This window comes from Schistocerca americana, chromosome 4 (assembly GCF_021461395.2).
Source record: "Schistocerca americana isolate TAMUIC-IGC-003095 chromosome 4, iqSchAmer2.1, whole genome shotgun sequence".
Lineage (NCBI taxonomy): Eukaryota > Metazoa > Arthropoda > Insecta > Orthoptera > Acrididae > Schistocerca > Schistocerca americana.
The window spans coordinates 528,880,058-528,902,197 of record NC_060122.1 but is presented as its reverse complement, the minus strand read 5'-3'; the positions used below and the strand labels follow the sequence as shown (position 1 = coordinate 528,902,197).

Sequence of the window (22,140 nt, the reverse complement as noted above, 5' to 3'; positions counted from 1 at the left end):
TGACTGCTTGAGATGCCTGCAAGAAGGCCCATCCAAGAATAACATTATGAGTACGTTCTGCTGAAACGACAAATTCTAAGGACTGTTTTCTTTCATTGATAGCTATTCTTGCAATATATGTTCCCGTTGGCTGGACATATTTTCCATTTATGACTTTCAGCTTTTGTGTCATGAAACAGTTTTTTTAGCTGATGAAAATAAGCATTCAACATTACATAGAAGGAATCCCCTGAGTCATCTAGTACCCGATCAGTTTGAGATTTCCCAAAATTTTGGTGACTGTCATCCATGGAGGATTTTCATGCGTGGCAGCATTACCTCCACAGATGAATGCCTCCCTTAGTTTACCTGAATTCAGCAGCTAGCTGCATGCCTAGTACCTCTGTATGGGAATGGGAAGCAAGTACAGTGTGTTGGGGCATGATCTCATCTAGGGTATGACTATAAGCTTCAGTTCACAGGTCGACTATAATCGTCTGAAGATAGCTGGCATGAATAGAACTACTGTGATGGTTGACCTTTGTTTGCATAATAATCACTGAAAACTAGCCGTCTTTCTCTGAAGAAGCATACAACATGTCAAGGGCGTTTACAGTGGAAACACGCATTTTTTGGTTGTTATAAAGTGCTGTATCTTTTCTCACACTATATACAAGCATCTGCAAGGAGGATGGAGGGGAAGGGTAAATGGGGGCCCTTGATACCATTGGAATCTGGAGAATAGAACTTTCATCAGTACAGAATCCTCATACATTCTTAGAAGTGATTTCCTGTTAATTTGCTGCACATCTCGTTTAGGCACTTGTAACATTATGTAGCTAATAGCAGTGAGACAATACAGGGTTTTAGCAATCGCTGTACAAATCATATTTGTTTGAAAATTTTAGGGTCTTGTCCCTTCCTGGAAAAATTCCTGCAGGCCCCCATGTTTATTGACCTAGCATATCAGGGGGCTAAGATCATGGAGGACCACATTCGTGATTTGGTCATACTTCTTTCATCCGGCTCTTTTATGTAGCATTTCCTCAACATGGTGCCAACACTTGATGAATTCCTCGATTTTATGGCACCCTTTACTAGAAGAGCATGGTACATTTCTTCTCTGACACCCTTCATCATGGGCGATGTTTTGTCGGCTCCTGTTATATTCGGATTCACAATATGGCATATGACCAAAACATTCTATATGCAGGGCTGTCTCTTTTCCCCATCACTTTGGGCCCTGTTCTTCAGTTGTTCTTCCGCTAAGACGATGTATTGCTGATTGTCAATAAATGTCTTGTTAGTTCTGTCTGGGATTTATCCTAGCTATCACACTTTTCTTCGTTGCTCTCGAGCCTTGTAGTTATAGTAAAGGTACCCACTTACCAAACACATCATGTCATACCATCTATTATATTTGGCGACAATCTTTACAGCTATTAGGGGTTGCGAGTCATATGTTGCCTTTTGGAGGGTCACCCCTCTTTTGAGCCTTGATCCCTTTTGGGACCTCTTCTCCAGTAATGCTCAGTAACCGAGCATGCAGCTTCTAAGCTGACCAACAAATTCATATTTAACCGTGCTAGATTACTGATATCGACGCTCCCTGTTGGTTTAAGAGCGACGATATCTGAAAATGATACAAACTTCGGAAATGGTAGTGGCTGGAAAAGTTGTTTGTGATTGTGATTAAAAATAACATTATTTTGTAAAAACACTGACAATCACTGATGTTCCATAGGCGTATGGTTTATCTAAGGGAAATCATATGAGTGACTGGCTTCATAAAGAAAGCTTCCCGAAATTTTCAGGATGTGTTTCGAACCTGTAATCAATATCTCTGACAGCGGCTTTGGCTTGAAAAAGTTGGTGAGCCTGTTGCGACAGTGAATTGTTTAGCGTGAGTCGAGTGTATTTGCTTCGTAACGCGACTTCAAAGTTGCTGAGAAATATTGTGATTGTTTTCAGTTTTTTTATACTGAAACCTCGAAACAATGGTAAGTGGCATAGGAGCTTATAAATGTCTGTCGATGAGTGCCTGACGGAACCTGATGCTTTAAGAAACACACATTCCCTCGGTGTCGAATTTGCGGTTTATTGTATGTGTGTAGCATTTCTGTAAATAATCCACAGAAAACTCAGTTTCAGCCTCAGAACGTTGTAACCATAATTGTCTAGCTCTCCATTCTCGTTACGTATATTTCAAAATAATGTAATACCAGTATTTGAGAACTGTCATTTATTTCTTGTCAAGATCGTGTATCGAACCACTTTGAGATGCGTGTTGCCAAACATAAAAATAAGAGGAGAAATAGGTTATTTAATATTGCATTTGCAGTTATCATATTTGAATAATCCCGTGAAAAGTGAAACCAAAATGGAAAATTCCGAAGCCCAGTAGAATTTGTTTTTAATACGCAGGCACTACACGAGTTACTCGGTTTCATGGCATCCTTTACCAGAAGAGAGTGGTAGAGATCTTATACGACGCGTTTCATAAAGTGTTAGCTTTTGTCTGCTCCTGTCATATTACATCTGTACAAATGAAACGAAAAAGTTAGCCTCGTACACGTAATTTTATATTAAATGAAACAAAAAATTAGGCTCTTTTATTTAGCATGGAAATGTAAATAAGTATGAAGAGTTAAACTCGTTGACTTTTTGTTTATTGATCTCTTTAGCTAGTATCGACGGAATAATGAAGGGACGGGAAGAGTACTTAAAGTAATGCAGAAAGATTAGATATTTTCAAAATGCTGAAAAACGAATTGCTGAATTTTCTTGGTTACTTTCTTTTATCAGAAGCAAGCAAAGCTTTTTCTTTTAAATGACAAAACCTGAATGATTCATCTAGCATAATTTGTGTTCTTGAGATTGATTTCAGTGAGAACTTCACTATTGCTTATCAGCATGAGGTGCAGAGCACGCACTGGAGTAATTAACAAATCTTTATTTACGCAGCAGTGGATTACGCAGCTACCATTCCAGTTTCATATGCGATCATATTTGGTTATCTGCATCATGATAAGCAAGCTGTTGTGCTTTTATTCATAAAATACTAGAGAGTAAAAAAATTCTATTATTAAAGTGATGGAAAATATTCTCTGATGGAGCTGGCCAACATTTGAAACAGCAGCACACTTCGGGCAATATAACTTTCAGCAAATAAAATTGTAGTCTTGTGTTAAATTCGTATTTGCTTTGTACATCCCATGGAGAGGAAGCTGTTGATAGTGTTGGAGGAATGCTGAAGCATAATGTGTGGTAGTGTATGACAAACAAGCACTCATTACTGATTGATCATTCTTTGTATAACATGTGGAATTTGTAACTGACGAAGTTAATATAATAGCAGTTCCAGAAAATGAGTTAAAGAACCATGCTGACCAGTCACAGCAGCAGTGGAGCGATATAAATCTCTTCCAGAAACTGAAGTCCACAATGTCTGCACCATTTTAAAATATAGACTTAAAACTGGTTTGTTGTCGGAGAAAGATAGCACACTTCCATTTTACACCTCCTGCAGGAATAAGCACTTGGAATTCTTTCAGAACCATTTGCAATGATGAAATCTTTCCCTGCCTTTGGTCAGTGGTTTATTGTTAAACTAGAAATCTGGAATATGATATTTGCACAGCTTTGTTGTCAGTGAAGAATGTGAACAAATAAAGTCCCTAGGAGAGTAGGGAATAAATTTGCACGGACAAAAAGGGATGATACCAATGAAGTTCATATTTTCCCAAGTGTTGTGAACTTTACAAAAGCATACCGTAGGTTGTCTGGAAGTGTTATCTTTCGTTGAAATGAAATTAAAGCTGTAAAACTAAGTCTTGTTCCCTCTTATCCAAATGTTATTCATATATATGTCAGCACTTAATGATTTTAATGTGTGTAATTTCAGTCCTTCAGTTAAAGTTAAGTCTTTAACACTAAAACATTACATCTGTAACACTTACATTAATTAAGGTTAATTTATTTAATGTCTGATATATTTTCATAAATGTGGTCTCTTGTTTATATAAAACTACAAGATTCTCTTTTTATTTGAGAATCTCTGATATTACAAAACTTTCAAATATTTGTTCATTAACATCCAATTTTCTGAGTTATTCCTGTAATGCTACATTATTATTTCTTTAGTGTCGGGTGAACACAGCTTGCTTCATCAAATCTTGGCTGTATGTAGTTCATGTTAAGGCCTATGTACATAAAAAATACTAAATTTTAGGTTTTGTCCCTAACAATGGTATCATATAATTATAAAATCAGTTTGTCTTAGGTTGTCCAGTTTAGTTTTGTTTACTGTATCTGATGATCATTGTGAACCTAATAAAGTTACTTCCTCGTTTATATTCTTTTGGAAATGTGTGCTTGAAATATTAAACAAGACTAAACATTAAATTTTTTGTATTGTGTATAAAAGATTTTAAAAATTTGTTAAAATTATTATTGTTTTATTTGTTTGACAGGCACGCCGGTATGACACGCGAACAACAATTTTTTCTCCTGAAGGTATGTTTGACAGTCTTCGAAATTTGAGTGTCACTGTGTATAAAACTCTAAGCTTCCCATTGTTATGAAGTAATCTTGTAGAAATCATGTAGTTTAGACTTAATGTCACTGAATATAGTACAACAATATTGTGAAAAGGAAACTGGATACTCACCATATAGTGGAGATGCTGAGTCTCAGATAGGCACAACAAAAAGACTGACACAAATATAGTTTTTGGCCAGTAAGGCCTTAGTCAGAATTAGATGGCAAAAAAACACACACACACACACACACACACACACACACACACACAGAGAGAGAGAGAGAGAGAGAGAGAGAGAGAGAGAGAGAGAGAGAGAGAGAGAGAGAGAGTGTGTGAGAGTGTGAGAGACACGATTGCAGTCTCGGGCAACTAAGGCCACAATGCCATACACATAGCTTCTTAGTCTAATAGAACTCAAATGTTGACACTCATTTCATTCCTGCAGGAATGAGCCATTAACAGCAATAACAACTTATTACTGTGGAGGGAGGTGCATACTTGAGTAGTGCATCTTGTACCTTGCGGATACAATTCTTCATTTCAACTCCTTCCTTCTCTTTCGAAACTTTTCAGAGGTTCTTGTATGGAACAGTGGAAGTAGTGCCTTGTTTGATGCATAATTGTTAGTGTACCTGAATCCTGATCTGGCATACAGTTTTAACTTGTCCATACAGTCATTATGGGGGATGCTCTACTAAGACGAAAACAATTAACTGTGGGTAATTTGCCATGCATTGATTCCTTTTTCCTTCCATTTCTTCATTTCATCCAAGAGTAAACAAATTGTGGAATATGCTGATAAGTTTATTTAAGCAGATATTTATGGTCTGAAATTAGCTGTTTTTCTAAAAATTCAGAAGCACTTCTGCATTTGAAATTTTTACCTCAGTTCTGATGATGATGAGCATTAGACATATTCAGCTATTACTTGCTGTATTGTTTCCCCAAGTTTTGACACTTGAAAAGGGAATAGAAACCAATATTTTGTGGGAAAGTTAAGGTAGAATGTAAATACCTTTGGATTAATAGTGACCACTGATTGAAAAGCAGGAGCAGTGAGTAGTCGACAGTGACATGCAAAAAGAAAGAAAATTTGCTAGATTGTAGAGTAACTTTTTGGGTTAGAGCAGAAACGCACACGTACACATGCACACGCCTGTGGCACTACATGGTGCCGACTGGATGTACAGTGCTATATTTCGGCAGGTGAACTAGGTTGTGGTGGGAGAGTGTGGCTAGTGTCTTGGCAGGGGGCGGCGGATTTGCCAGGCAGGAGTGTGGGAGGGAGGTTGGCAGGTGCATAAGCTGGGCATGTGATGCATGGTTGTCGGAGCCATTTGGAAGTGGAACACACTGAAGATGATGTCGGGATGTGAATTTGGCAGGGGGTGACAAGACAGAGGAAGGGGAAACTTGATTTTAGGGTGTGGAGGCAGTGGTTTACCAGAGATTGAGGAAAGGATAATTATGGGCCTCAGTCTTTGGTACCCCACTGTCCCCTTTCAGCGTGTGTCACTCCCCACTGGTTCAGACAACCATCCATCAAATGCCTAGCCTGCACACCTGTAACCCTGCTCCCCGCATTCCTAGCTGGCAAACTGGATGCCTCTTGCTGAGCTCATAGCCATCCACCCTGAACCCCTTTCCCTGCATCCTGCCTGTGTCATCCTGTTCGCACCCTACCCCACTTGACACACTCTCTACCCCTACCTAGTCCTCCTGTCAAAATGCAGCATTGTGCGTCCAAACAGCACGAAGCATTACTCGGAAAGCTAGCAAGTTTTCTCTTTTGTGTGTTCCTGTTTGATCCAGCAGAAATTATTACTAATACACAGGAATGGTTCATTGAACAAACAGTACCAGTAAGATAATTTGATGCAAATTGAGGACAAGTCATGGAGGAATTAATGTGCAATAAGATTTCATAGAAGACAGGAAATAAGAGAAGTAAAAACAGAAATTAGTTAAGTTGTTCTGGAGATCTTCGTAATATGAAGAAATAGAGATTGTTTTTAGTGCAAAGTAATGAGTCTTGATTGGACACCTTACTTACTATTTTTCTGCATCATTCAGGAGAGATAAATTGAAAATAGTATTAAAGATACCAGTCAAAGCATCCGTATCCTCCACATTTCATCTCATACTTAATTTTGTACACTACTGGTCTTGGTCTTGCGTGGTATATTCCATGCAGAATCGCTTAAGAAATTGCTAAAATGTAAGTACTGTTAGATTAGTGCATATTTCTGACATTGCATTAACACTGAACAGCTGTTTTTGGGATGTGTCTTTCATTTAATAGCTTAATGAATTCCTTCAAAAGAACGGAAGATCGCCTCAGATATACTCAGGCATGGACATTTTGCAGTATGAAAATTATTGATCATGCATGAAACTATCTTTCAACCAGATTAAGTCCCTCTTACGGGTACTCTCTCTCCTGTTAAATTCATGAAATAGCATATAATGATGTCTTTGAGTTAAATTAACTTCGATAGTTATTGAGAAAGCTACAAAAGTGCATCAAAATGTGATATAGGGAGACCAGCTATCAAAGCATTAAAAATTTTGCATCTCCTGAACTTCAGCTATTCAGAATGAGTGAGATAATTCCCATCATTTTCAATTCTCTTCCCTCTTTCGCCACACTTTCTCTTCCAGTGAATTTGCCTTGAGACCTTGATGTTTCCTTGCCTTTGTTGTAAATGGCTTAAGCCACTGTGAATTTAGCTTATGTATTTAGCCTTGTTGAGCATCTCACACTGTGAAACATCAGCAGATTACACAGTGATCAAAAGTATCCGGACATCTGGCTGAAAGTGACTTAAAAGTTTGTAATGCTGGAATTCGGTATATTGTTGCTCACCCTTAGCCTTGATGACAGCTTCCACTCTCACAGGCATACGTTCAGTCAGTTGGTGGGAGGTTTCTTGGAGAATGGCAGCCCATTCTTCACGGAGTGCTGCACTGAGGAGAGGTATCGATGTCTGTCGGTGAGGTCTGGCATGAAGTGTGCGTTCCAAAACATCCCAAAGGTGTTCAGTAGGATTCAGACCCGACTCTGTGCAGGCCAGTCCATTACAGGGATGTTATTGTCATGTTACTACTCCGCTGCAAGCCGTGCATTATGAACAGGTGCTCGATCGTGTTGAAAGAGGCTATTGACATCCCCGAATTGCTCTTCAACAGTGGGAGGCAAGAAGGCACTTAAAATATCATTGTAGGTCTGTGATGTCATAGTGTCACACAAAACAACAAGGGGTGCAAGCCCCCGCCATGAAAAACATGACCGCACCATAACACCACCGCTTCCGAATTTTACCTTTGGCACTACATATGCTGGCAGATGACGTTCACTGGGCATTCGCCATACCCACACCGTGCCATTGGATTGCCACATTGTGTACCGTGATTCGTCACTCCACACAATGTTTTTCCACTGTTCAATTGTCCAATGTTTACACTCCTTACAACCAAGCGAGGTGTCGTTTGGCATTTTACCGGCATGATGGGTGGCTTGTGAGGAGCTGCTTGACCATGAAATCAAAGTTTTCTCACCTTCCACCTAATTGTCGTACTTGCAGTGGATCCAGATGCAGTTTGGAATTCCTGCGTGATGGTCTGGATAGATGTCTGCCTATTACACATTACAACCCCCTTCAACTCTTGGCGGTCTGTCAGTGTGCAGATGAGGTTGGCCTGTACGCTTCTGTGCTGTACGTGTCCCTTCATGTTTCCAGTTTACTATCTCATTGGAAACGGTGGACTTAGGTATGTTTAGGAGTGTGGAAATTTTGTGTATAGACATATGACACAAGTGACACCCAATCACCTGACCATGTTCAAAGTCCGTGAGCTCCGCGGAGCACCCAATTCTGCTCTCTCACAATGTCTAATGACTACTGAGGTCGCTGATATGGAGTACCTGGCAGTAGGTGGCAGCACAGTGCACCAAATATTAAAAACGTATGTTTTGGGGGTGTCCAGATACTTTTGATCACATAGTATAAATGTTGAAAATTACATTCTGCATGAATACTAATTTATAGCAGTTAATATTTGAGATAGTTTATTTAGGTAGATTAAACTGATACATGCACAATAGAGACAGAACAAACACTGAAATAGTTTTTTATGTTGGTTATTTTGACTGATACGTAGTGTAGCTTGGGCTGGGTAGGGAGGTATGATTTGCTTTTAGTTGATAAAGTCAACAAATTTGATGTTGATAACTATAATTCTTGTTCTAGGACTTCAGTTACACATAATGTATTTCAATGAGTGCTTTAGATCAACCATTTTGAGAGAGCACCCATGTGGTACAATAAAGATTTCGTTCTTGTGAACTGTAGAGGAAAGGTACCCTGTCAGACACACACCCTGTGCAACCCCTGCGGGTCTGGGATAAGAACAGGCCCGAGGTATTCCTGCCTGTCGTAAGAGGCGACTAAAAGGAGTTTCAACCGTTTCGGCCTCCCATGTGATGGTCCCCCTTGGGGTTTGACCTCCATTTTTCAAAATTCTACAGAAGTACGAGCCTTTTGGGGAAGGACACCTTACGTGGTGTACCACTGGTCCTCAGTGCACTAAGACCTTGGCACTCAGCATTGTAACGGCGTTGTAACCACACCCACTATTCCTCAAATTGGGCCTAAATGCCTGACGGGTTGCACAAGTTACGCCCACAGTGCATCCCCATCTGCACCTACGATCATGATGGACTTTCCATGGCACCAGAAATCGAGCACGGTAGCCAGCCCGTTGTGGTGGGGTCGTCATGTACCCTCTAGGTTGTAGCCCCCTGACAACACAGGGATCGTACTGCCGGTACCTGAGCTGCACCCTCCCCACGTCGGCCAAGGAGTAGATGCCCGTCTCCTTGGGGCATCAGGACTCCCGGCAACGGTCATCCTGCCAGGTGGCCCTTGTTGAGGCTGGGTGGCGCCAGTGGGGAGAGCCCCTGGTCGGAGTGGGTGGTATCGGGGCGGACGTTTCGCAGATGAAACGTCAACATGTATCAGGTCGCTCTGCGGCCGAGTCTTTCAAAAGGAAAGGTACTGTCTCTGGTTCTGGTTCTCCTGCTCTTTCCCCCTTGGCCACTCCCTGGGAGGAAGGACAGGCCTGCCGGCTTGGGGCGAAGTACTTCCCCCGCTATTTGGTCTGTTCTCGAACCGATGGGGGGACGTTCGCCTCCTCCAAGCCCATGTTCTTTGTTCAGCACATCGAGGACATCTTCGGGGAAATCGAGGCTCTCAGTAAAATGCGTTCGGGGTCCGTTCTTATAAAGACCACCTCCGCCACACAGTCGGCGGCGCTCCAGGCGTGCGACCGACTAGGGGCCATCCCAGTGTCCATTGTCCCGCATCTGGCACTGAATAAGACGCAGGGGGTTATTTTTCATCGGGACCTCCTGCTGCAATCTGATGAGGAGCTCAGGGCCAACCTGGAGTGCCGAGGCGTGCATTTCGTCCGGCGAGTCCAGTGCGGCCCCAAAGACCGTCGCATTGACCCCGGGGCCTTTATCCTCGCCTTCGAGGGGGACGTTCTCCCGGAGAAGGTAAAGGTGATGTGCTACCTGTGCGACATGCGACCTTACGTCCCACCTCCTATGCGCTGTTTTCGGTGTTTGCGCTTTGGGCACATGTCGTCACGGTGGGAGGCTGAGCCCCTTTGTGGCGATTGTGGATGTCCTCTTCATGAGGAACATACATGCACCCCACCACCTCGGTGCGTTAATTGTCCTGGCATCCACTCGCCTAGATCCTTAGACTGCCCCGCGTATCAGAAGGAGAAGAAGATTCAAGAACTCAAACTTTGGATCGTCTCTCTTATTCTGAGGCCAGGAAGAAGTATGACCGCCTCCATCCCGTGACGTTGACCACTTCGTTTGCCTCAGTCGTGTCCACTCCTTCCACGGTATCCTCACCCCTATCCTGTCCCCCCTCCACCTCCTCCCCCCATCCGGGGTCTATGCCTCCGCCTCCCAAATCCCTCCCTTCCAAATCCTCCTCCCCCGTGGCCCCCGCCCCCTCTGCCCCAGGGGCCACCCTTCCCCCCCCCCCGCCGCCTGAGAAGCGATCCTCTTCTCAGGCGTCCATCGGGGAAATGTTCCGGACCCCAGCTTCCGAGGTCCGGCGTTGCAAAATGGACCCCGCGCCTGAGGACCTTCTTCGGGTCCAGCCCCTGTGCCTCCTCGGACTTCCAAGAAGACCTCCAAGAAGAAGTCTCTATCCCCCTCTCCACCCCGGCGCGTTTCATCTGACGCTCCATCCGTGAGTCACTGCTCCCGGCCGTCCTCAGTTTCGCCGGGACGCTCTGCTGCCAGGCGCTCAGCTGGCCTCTCATTGGCAAATGATGCTGCCCCTCCTACACAACCTGGGACAGCGGCCGCAGCTGGCAACGAATCGATGGAACAGGATCCGCCTCCCGCCGGTTGTAGCGTTGTTCCCTCGAAACCTGGCCCTCTGCGGCCGTCGAGGTGACCAGCTCTTCCCCCGTCTCTTTCCCCCTCTTTTTTGACTAGCGATGGCCTTGTTACATTGGAACATAAGAGGTATTCGATCTAATCGGGAGGAATTACAACTGCTCCTCCGCCTGCACTGTCCACTCGTCCTTGGTCTCCAGGAAACCAAGTTGCGCCCGACTGACTGTATCGCCTTTACCCACTATACCTCTGAGCGGTATGACCTCACCCCTGTGGACGGTATCCCAGCTCGTGGTGGGGTCATGTTGCTCGTTCGGGACGATGTCTATTACCATCCCATCCCATTGACCACCCCACTCCAAGCAATAGCTGTCCGTATTACTCATTCTGCTTTTACTTTTTCAGTATGTATCATCTACACTCCATCGTCATCTGCAGTTAGTCGGGCTGACATGATGCACCTGATTGTTCAGCTTCCTCCGCCGTTTTTATTGTTTGGCGACTTCAATGCCCATCATCCCCTTTGGGGCTCTCCTGCATCCTGTCAAAGAGGCTCACTCTTGGCGGATGTCTTCAACCATCTCAATCTTGTCTGCCTCAATACTGGCGCCCCGACTTTCCTCTCGGACTCTACTCATACCTACTCCCACTTGGGCCTCTCGATCTGTTCTACCACTCTTACCTGTCGGTTCGAGTGGTATGTCCTTTCTGACACCTATTCGAGCGACCACTTCCCCTGTGTCGTTCGTCTCCTGCACCACACCCCATCCCCACGTCCTTCGAGCTGGAACATACCGAAAGCTGACTGGGGACTTTACTCCTCCCTGGCGACCTTTCCGGACCACGATTTTCTCAGTTGTGACAGTCAGGTCGAATACCTCACGGCTGTTATCATCAATGCTGCCGAATGTTCCATTCCTCGTACTACCTCTTCTTAAAGTTGCGTTTCCGTCCTCTGGTGGAACGAGGCTTGTAGAGACGCTGTCCGTGCTCGACGACGTGCTTTACGCACCTTTCGCCGCCATCCTACGTTGGCGAATTGTATTGGATACAAACGACTCCGAGCGCAATGCCGTAGAGTCATCAAAGACAGCAAAAAAACTTGTTGGGCCTCTTTCACCAGCTCCTTTAACAGTATTACTCCCTCTTCTGTCGTCTGGGGTGGCCTGCGCCTGCTGTCGGGCATTAAGGCCCACTCCTCGGTACCTGGCCTGACCTCAGGTAATGAGGTCTTTGTTGATCCTTTGGCTGTCTCCAACGCCTTCGGCCAGTTTTTCGCGGAGGTTTCAAGCTCCACCCATTACCACCCTGCCTTCCTTCTCAGGAAAGAGGCAGAAGAGGCTCGGCCACCTTCCTTCCACTCGCTGAATCTGGAAACTTATAATGCCCCCTTTACTATGCGGGACCTCGAACGTGCGCTTGCACTGTCCCGGTCCTCTGCTCCGGGGCCAGATGCCATTCACGTTCAGATGTTGGCACACCTTTCTCCGGCGGGCAAAAGCTTCCTTCTTCGTACCTACAATCGCGTCTGGACCGAAGGTCAGGTCCCCATGCGTTGGCGTGACGCTGTCGTTGTTCCTATACCCAAACCCGGGAAGGATAGACACCTTCATTCTAGTTACCGCCCCATTTCTCTTACAAGCTGTGTCTGTAAGGTGATGGAGCGCATGGTTAGTGCTCGGTTAGTCTGGATTCTTGAATCTCGACGGCTCCTTACCAATGTCCAATGCGGCTTTCGTCGCCGCCGCTCCGCTGTTGACCACCTTGTGGCCTTGTCGACATTCATCATGAACAACTTTTTGCAAAGGCGCCAAACGGTAGCCGTGTTCTTCGATTTGGAGAAGGCTTATGATACCTGTTGGAGAGGAGGTATCCTCCGCACTATGCACAGGTGGGTCCTACGCGGTCGTCTGCCCCTTTTTATTGATTCCTTTTTAACAGATCGAAAGTTTAGGGTACGTGTGGGTTCCGTATTGTCCGACGTCTTCCTCCAGGAGAACGAAGTGCCTCAGGGCTCCGTCTTGAGCGTAGCCCTTTTTGCCATCACGATCAATCCAATTATGGATTGCATTCCACCTAATGTCTCAGGCTCTCACTTTGTCGATGACTTCGCGATCTACTGCAGTGCCCAGAGAACATGCCTCCTGGAGCGCTGCCTTCAGCGTTGTCTAGACAGCCTATACTCGTGGAGCGTGGCAAATGGCTTCCGGTTTTCTGAAGAGAAGACGGTTTGTATCAACTTTTGGCGATATAAAGCGTTCCTTCCGCCATCCTTACATCTCCGTCCCGTTGTTCTCCCATTCGTGGAAACAACTAAGTTTCTAGGGCTCACATTGGACGGGAAACTTTGTTGTTCTCCGCATGTCTCTTATTTGGCGGCCCGTTGTACACGTTCCCTTAATGTCCTCAGAGTTCTTGGTGGTTCATCTTGGGGAGCGGATCGCACTGTCCTGCTTCGCTTGTATCGGTCCATAGTCCGATCGAAGCTGGATTATGGGAGCTTAGTCTACTCGTCTGCTCGGCCATCCCTCTTACGCCGTCTCAACTCCATCCACCATCGGGGGTTACGTCTTGCGACCGGAGCCTTCTACACTACTCCTGTCGAGAGTCTTTATGCTGAAGCTGCCGAATTACCATTGACCTACCGGCGCGACGTACTACTGTGTCGGTATGCCTGCCGGCTGTTGTCAATGCCCGGCCACCCCTCTTATCAGTCCTTCTTCGCCAATTCTCTCGACCATCAGTATGGGTTGTACGTGTCTGCCCTGCTGCCCCCTGGAGTCCACTTCCCTCGCCTGCTTCGACAATTGGATTTTGCCCTCCCTACCACCTTCAGAGAGGGTGAGAGCCCGACACCACCTTGGCTCCAGGCTCTGGTTCGTATTTATCTCGACCTCAGCTCGCTCCTGAAGGAGGGTACTCCGGCTGCAGTGCATTGCTCACGGTTTGTCGAACTTCGTGCGCGACTTGCCAATCACACCTTTATTTACACTGATGGCTCCAAAACTGACGATGGTGTCGGCTATGCCTTTGTCGTCGGGGCCGTCACCTTTAAATACCGGCTCCTCGACCAGTGTTCCAGCTTTACGGCCGAGCTTTTTGCTCTCCATCAGGCCGTTCAGTATGCCCGCCGCCACCGCCATTCATCGTATGTACTCTGCTCTGATTCACTCAGTGCTCTTCAGAGCCTTGGAGCTCCTTATCCGGTCCATCCCTTGGTGCAACAGGTCCAGCAGTCCCTCCATTCTTTTGCTGATGGTGGCTCTCCTGTCAGCTTTCTGTGGGTTCCCGGCCATGTAGGAGTGCCTGGGAATGAGGCTGCTGATGCTGCAGCCAAGGCTGCAGTCCTCCTGCCTCGGCCCGCCTCCCATTGTGTCCCGTCATCTGATGTTAGTGGGGTTGTTTGTAAGAGGCTTGTGTCGTTGTGGTGGGATGCTTGGTCCTCACTTCAAGGAAACAAGCTCTGGGAAGTAAAACCGTTCCCAACTGCTTGGACAACCTCCACCCGACCATCTCGGCGAGAAGAGGTCCATCTGACCGGGTTGCGGATTGGGCATTGCCGGTTTAGCCACCGCTACCTGCTCTCCGGTGATCCAGCCCCGCAGCGCCCTTGTGGTCATGTATTAACAGTGCGCCATGTTTTATTGTCGTGTCCCCGTTTTAGTCAATCTCGTGTTGTCCTGTCTCTGCCATCTACTTTACAGGATATTTTAGCTGATGACGCTCGAGCGGCTACTCGTGTTCTTCGTTTTATTACTTTGACTGGCTTACCCAAAGACATCTAACTCTTTCACTTATTTTATCTACATCTTTGTAAGAACTTTCCGGTGTCCCCCCCCCCCCCCCCCCCCCCCCCCCCCCCCCCCCCCCCCCCCCCGCCGCCTGAGAAGTGATCCTCTTCTCAGGCGTCCATCGGGGAAATGTTCCGGACCCCAGCTTCCGAGGTCCGGCGTTGCAAAATGGACCCCGCGCCTGAGGACCTTCTTCGGGTCCAGCCCCTGTGCCTCCTCGGACTTCCAAGAAGACCTCCAAGAAGAAGTCTCTATCCCCCTCTCCACCCCGGCGCGTTTCATCTGACGCTCCATCCGTGAGTCACTGCTCCCGGCCGTCCTCAGTTTCGCCGGGACGCTCTGCTGCCAGGCGCTCAGCTGGCCTCTCATTGGCAAATGATGCTGCCCCTCCTACACAACCTGGGACAGCGGCCGCAGCTGGCAACGAATCGATGGAACAGGATCCGCCTCCCGCCGGTTGTAGCGTTGTTCCCTCGAAACCTGGCCCTCTGCGGCCGTCGAGGTGACCAGCTCTTCCCCCGTCTCTTTCCCCCTCTTTTTTGACTAGCGATGGCCTTGTTACATTGGAACATAAGAGGTATTCGATCTAATCGGGAGGAATTACAACTGCTCCTCCGCCTGCACTGTCCACTCGTCCTTGGTCTCCAGGAAACCAAGTTGCGCCCGACTGACTGTATCGCCTTTACCCACTATACCTCTGAGCGGTATGACCTCACCCCTGTGGACGGTATCCCAGCTCATGGTGGGGTCATGTTGCTCGTTCGGGACGATGTCTATTACCATCCCATCCCATTGACCACCCCACTCCAAGCAATAGCTGTCCGTATTACTCATTCTGCTTTTACTTTTTCAGTATGTATCATCTACACTCCATCGTCATCTGCAGTTAGTCGGGCTGACATGATGCACCTGATTGTTCAGCTTCCTCCGCCGTTTTTATTGTTTGGCGACTTCAATGCCCATCATCCCCTTTGGGGCTCTCCTGCATCCTGTCAAAGAGGCTCACTCTTGGCGGATGTCTTCAACCATCTCAATCTTGTCTGCCTCAATACTGGCGCCCCGACTTTCCTCTCGGACTCTACTCATACCTACTCCCACTTGGGCCTCTCGATCTGTTCTACCACTCTTACCTGTCGGTTCGAGTGGTATGTCCTTTCTGACACCTATTCGAGCGACCACTTCCCCTGTGTCGTTCGTCTCCTGCACCACACCCCATCCCCACGTCCTTCGAGCTGGAACATACCGAAAGCTGACTGGGGACTTTACTCCTCCCTGGCGACCTTTCCGGACCACGATTTTCTCAGTTGTGACAGTCAGGTCGAATACCTCACGGCTGTTATCATCAATGCTGCCGAATGTTCCATTCCTCGTACTACCTCTTCTTAAAGTTGCGTTTCCGTCCTCTGGTGGAACGAGGCTTGTAGAGACGCTGTCCGTGCTCGACGACGTGCTTTACGCACCTTTCGCCGCCATCCTACGTTGGCGAATTGTATTGGATACAAACGACTCCGAGCGCAATGCCGTAGAGTCATCAAAGACAGCAAAAAAACTTGTTGGGCCTCTTTCACCAGCTCCTTTAACAGTATTACTCCCTCTTCTGTCGTCTGGGGTGGCCTGCGCCTGCTGTCGGGCATTAAGGCCCACTCCTCGGTACCTGGCCTGACCTCAGGTAATGAGGTCTTTGTTGATCCTTTGGCTGTCTCCAACGCCTTCGGCCAGTTTTTCGCGGAGGTTTCAAGCTCCACCCATTACCACCCTGCCTTCCTTCTCAGGAAAGAGGCAGAAGAGGCTCGGCCACCTTCCTTCCACTCGCTGAATCTGGAAACTTATAATGCCCCCTTTACTATGCGGGACCTCGAACGTGCGCTTGCACTGTCCCGGTCCTCTGCTCCGGGGCCAGATGCCATTCACGTTCAGATGTTGGCACACCTTTCTCCGGCGGGCAAAAGCTTCCTTCTTCGTACCTACAATCGCGTCTGGACCGAAGGTCAGGTCCCCATGCGTTGGCGTGACGCTGTCGTTGTTCCTATACCCAAACCCGGGAAGGATAGACACCTTCATTCTAGTTACCGCCCCATTTCTCTTACAAGCTGTGTCTGTAAGGTGATGGAGCGCATGGTTAGTGCTCGGTTAGTCTGGATTCTTGAATCTCGACGGCTCCTTACCAATGTCCAATGCGGCTTTCGTCGCCGCCGCTCCGCTGTTGACCACCTTGTGGCCTTGTCGACATTCATCATGAACAACTTTTTGCAAAGGCGCCAAACGGTAGCCGTGTTCTTCGATTTGGAGAAGGCTTATGATACCTGTTGGAGAGGAGGTATCCTCCGCACTATGCACAGGTGGGTCCTACGCGGTCGTCTGCCCCTTTTTATTGATTCCTTTTTAACAGATCGAAAGTTTAGGGTACGTGTGGGTTCCGTATTGTCCGACGTCTTCCTCCAGGAGAACGAAGTGCCTCAGGGCTCCGTCTTGAGCGTAGCCCTTTTTGCCATCACGATCAATCCAATTATGGATTGCATTCCACCTAATGTCTCAGGCTCTCACTTTGTCGATGACTTCGCGATCTACTGCAGTGCCCAGAGAACATGCCTCCTGGAGCGCTGCCTTCAGCGTTGTCTAGACAGCCTATACTCGTGGAGCGTGGCAAATGGCTTCCGGTTTTCTGAAGAGAAGACGGTTTGTATCAACTTTTGGCGATATAAAGCGTTCCTTCCGCCATCCTTACATCTCCGTCCCGTTGTTCTCCCATTCGTGGAAACAACTAAGTTTCTAGGGCTCACATTGGACGGGAAACTTTGTTGTTCTCCGCATGTCTCTTATTTGGCGGCCCGTTGTACACGTTCCCTTAATGTCCTCAGAGTTCTTGGTGGTTCATCTTGGGGAGCGGATCGCACTGTCCTGCTTCGCTTGTATCGGTCCATAGTCCGATCGAAGCTGGATTATGGGAGCTTAGTCTACTCGTCTGCTCGGCCATCCCTCTTACGCCGTCTCAACTCCATCCACCATCGGGGGTTACGTCTTGCGACCGGAGCCTTCTACACTACTCCTGTCGAGAGTCTTTATGCTGAAGCTGCCGAATTACCATTGACCTACCGGCGCGACGTACTACTGTGTCGGTATGCCTGCCGGCTGTTGTCAATGCCCGGCCACCCCTCTTATCAGTCCTTCTTCGCCAATTCTCTCGACCATCAGTATGGGTTGTACGTGTCTGCCCTGCTGCCCCCTGGAGTCCACTTCCCTCGCCTGCTTCGACAATTGGATTTTGCCCTCCCTACCACCTTCAGAGAGGGTGAGAGCCCGACACCACCTTGGCTCCAGGCTCTGGTTCGTATTTATCTCGACCTCAGCTCGCTCCTGAAGGAGGGTACTCCGGCTGCAGTGCATTGCTCACGGTTTGTCGAACTTCGTGCGCGACTTGCCAATCACACCTTTATTTACACTGATGGCTCCAAAACTGACGATGGTGTCGGCTATGCCTTTGTCGTCGGGGCCGTCACCTTTAAATACCGGCTCCTCGACCAGTGTTCCAGCTTTACGGCCGAGCTTTTTGCTCTCCATCAGGCCGTTCAGTATGCCCGCCGCCACCGCCATTCATCGTATGTACTCTGCTCTGATTCACTCAGTGCTCTTCAGAGCCTTGGAGCTCCTTATCCGGTCCATCCCTTGGTGCAACAGGTCCAGCAGTCCCTCCATTCTTTTGCTGATGGTGGCTCTCCTGTCAGCTTTCTGTGGGTTCCCGGCCATGTAGGAGTGCCTGGGAATGAGGCTGCTGATGCTGCAGCCAAGGCTGCAGTCCTCCTGCCTCGGCCCGCCTCCCATTGTGTCCCGTCATCTGATGTTAGTGGGGTTGTTTGTAAGAGGCTTGTGTCGTTGTGGTGGGATGCTTGGTCCTCACTTCAAGGAAACAAGCTCTGGGAAGTAAAACCGTTCCCAACTGCTTGGACAACCTCCACCCGACCATCTCGGCGAGAAGAGGTCCTTCTGACCGGGTTGCGGATTGGGCATTGCCGGTTTAGCCACCGCTACCTGCTCTCCGGTGATCCAGCCCCGCAGCGCCCTTGTGGTCATGTATTAACAGTGCGCCATGTTTTATTGTCGTGTCCCCGTTTTAGTCAATCTCGTGTTGTCCTGTCTCTGCCATCTACTTTACAGGATATTTTAGCTGATGACGCTCGAGCGGCTACTCGTGTTCTTCGTTTTATTACTTTGACTGGCTTACCCAAAGACATCTAACTCTTTCACTTATTTTATCTACATCTTTGTAAGAACTTTCTGGTGTCCCCCCCCCCCCCCCCCCCCCCCTTGAGTTTTACTAGATTCTATGTGCTCTACCAATTGTGACTGGGCGCTAATGACCTCAGTAGTTAAGTGCCCTTAAACGCCTCCCCCCCCCCCCCCCCCCAAAAAAAAGAAAAAAAAAAACCCTGTGCTCAACTTTGTCAACACAGTCCATCACTCTTTCCTGTTTTCTCCAACTTGAAGAAATATACATGTCAGCACTAAAGTTACAAATGAAAGTACATCACTGTTACACTGATTTTAGTCTGTATGATTGGGATGTCCTACAGAACCATTCATTTCAAACATCTCAGTATCTCAGTTACATTATCTGTTTGAGAATCACAGTATCATGACTTGCTGCTGTTACTTGTGTATCTCCCCCCCCCCCCCCCCCCTCCCCCCTGCTCTACCCCCAGTCACCTACCCCAAATCTGCTAGAACTTGATGGAAGCAAACTAGTGACAATGAAATTTGAGGTTATCAAGTCTCCCATTTCTTGTCTACACAAATATTGCTTCTTCTCATCACACATACAAATATCCTATGAGTAACCCAGGCAAAATTTGCTCCCAGCTGATGTAAATATAATTCGTCACTTCTATTAACAAGCTGATATAATGACACAAGGAGGAAAGTTTGAAAAGGGTTTGTCACAATCAGAAGATTGAGGTAATTCAGACATTTGTGGAGCTGCACTCCTTATGTACATAATCTTACTTTTGGTGAAGCAAGATCAAGCGATTATCAGATATTATTGAAAGTTCAGCACTCTCACTCTGGACTTTCGTTTTCACCATTGCAGCTGAAAGATAAACAAATAATAGAAGTAAGAATACATTTAATCCTGCATAGTCTACCGTAGCTGTTGTGTCACTCATCTTTTCCGAGGGAATCCTAATAGAGATGAGTTAATTTGCATAATCTATGATTTGTAGCCTTTGTTACTGATTTCTTGGTGCAAGACATTTTCTTTTACTTATTCTCTCAAAGCCACGATCTGTCCGATGGTAAAGAAGAAAACTGAGGAGACAAATGTTTATAAGCAACCTCAAGTGTTTAACTTTGGCATACAGGCAAGCACAATGTAAAAACTTGACAAAGTAAGATATATCGCTGAGGGTTCTGGCCTCTAAACATATGGGACAGTATTTTTTATTTTTATTAGGTTGGTGCATGAGTTCGTGATGTTTTTCCATGAGTTTACTAAAGACGACAGATACCTATAACACAGACTTTAGTCAACAATAATATATTCTCCTTCACTATTTTCAACGGTCTGCCAATGCTGGAGTAATTTTTCAATTCTCCAACTGTAGAAATCACGTCTTTTGAGGCAAAGAACTTGTCAACCCATGTTCGAAGCACATTTTCATTGGGAAGGACGTTCCTTGAGGGTTGTTCGATAGAGAGCGGAAAAGGAGAAAATCTAATGGTGCAGTGTCAGGTGAATAAGGTAGATGTGAAATGACTTTCCAAGTCGACTCCCGTCTAGTGTTTGTTGTCAGTCTACCAGAATGCAAGCCAGTGGCATCATCGAGTAGCATCACTTCATGCAGTCTGACTTGTTGTTCTTGGACTGCATCTGCAAGACATCTGTCATGGGCAATAAAGGTCAGCAGTGCTGGTTACACTGTGGGGAAGCAATTTGTGATACACTACACTATCTCTGTTCCACCAGATGTATAACATTGTCTTTTGTGGATGCACACAGGTCTTTTTAGGGGAAGTTGCTGCTTTGTTTGGGCTCAACCACACACTTCTTTCCATATGTTAGCATAAAGACCATTTCTAGTAATCAGTAATGATAAACGATAGGAAACGTCGGAGTTGTTCATAAGCCATTTGATGAGCAAGCAGAGGTGCTTATGTGGCCACCCGCTAATATTTGTGATTTTGGCTCAGAACATGTGGTATCCATGCACCTGATTTTTGAACCTTTCCCAATGCATGCAAATATCGCACTATGGTGTAATAATCACATTTCATCACATATGTGTTCTTGAGTACACTGGCAAGAATCATTGTGGATCAAGGTGTTTAAATGATCTTCAACAAACACCAAAGTTTTCTTGAATGTGGAGAATCACTAATGTTAAAACAATCCTCCTTGAAACGAGAAAACTATTTTCTTCACATGCTCTGTCCAGTGAGATAATTCCCATTGGTGGCGCAAATGTTTCTGGCTGCCTCCACTGCTGTCACTTTCCCATTTGAAATCAAACATAATAATATGTTGGAAATACTAAGGTTTCTCTACTTTGCACCCCATTTTTCTAGTGTGTGTGACAAGGTGACAATATGTAAACTCAAATAGAAACAGTGTACTACAAATGAAAATGACAGTTGGTAAATAAACCATAGTAACAGGCACACCAAGATGCAGAACAAAAACACTGCTGTCTTATGCACCAGTGAGACAGGATATTTCTCACAGCCCATGAAGGGCAACTTGCGGAATATAGGTTGCAGGAACCTTAAATAGGCAGATTGTGATGCTGAAACATGTGGCTGCTTAGAATTTGAGGGCTGAAAATGATGAGAACTTGCAATGGATTCCATAATTCATGAATTTATTGACAAGTCCATGGTTTTGCTGAAACAAATATCCCTCATTGTTTACAGTTTGAAAGAAAACTTTTCCAACTGTGTAAGTGAGGAGAGAGTAATGTCAGTTAACAGTAGTCATGATGCTCATAGATGTTGGGAGTAAAGTCCAATGCCAGAACATTGTAGTGAATAGAGAAAATGGTTAGACATGACAGAGCATCACATATGTAATGCTGGACGAGGCACGCCTATTCTGTTATGAATAGCTAATGAGCTGTGATGTTCTGTTGAAGTTCCGTGGTGTCAACGCCATAGTGGAAAAGCTCTTGAGGCTTTCTTTTCAGGTCTCAGCTGGTGAACAATCATTTACAAGGGCTTTCGAAAAGATTAATCCATATTCAAAGTACTATATGTTCTACTTAAAGACAGAAACTTATGTTAAATTTGAGCTTGCACATAAGACTAGAAAGTTATTTTCAAAACAACACTCAGATTTTACAATGGTGTATCTTTTATATACTTGCACATAGTATGTTAGGGTACTGTTTACAGTTATGTTTAGGATCACAATTTCCATA

General features: G+C 46.3%; 1 protein-coding gene across 1 annotated transcript in view; it reads left to right on the top strand.

Annotated features, from left to right (window-relative positions):
• Positions 1–1,858: 1,858 nt before the first annotated feature.
• The window catches only part of LOC124612711 (proteasome subunit alpha type-4), a 32,115-nt gene continuing 11,833 nt past the window's right edge, over positions 1,859–22,140 (top strand). The window contains exons 1-2 of the mRNA XM_047141063.1: positions 1,859–1,979; positions 4,452–4,494. Coding sequence (XP_046997019.1) covers positions 1,977–1,979; positions 4,452–4,494 — 46 coding nt within the window. The 5' untranslated portion in view covers positions 1,859–1,976. The remainder of the gene's footprint in view (positions 1,980–4,451; positions 4,495–22,140) is intronic.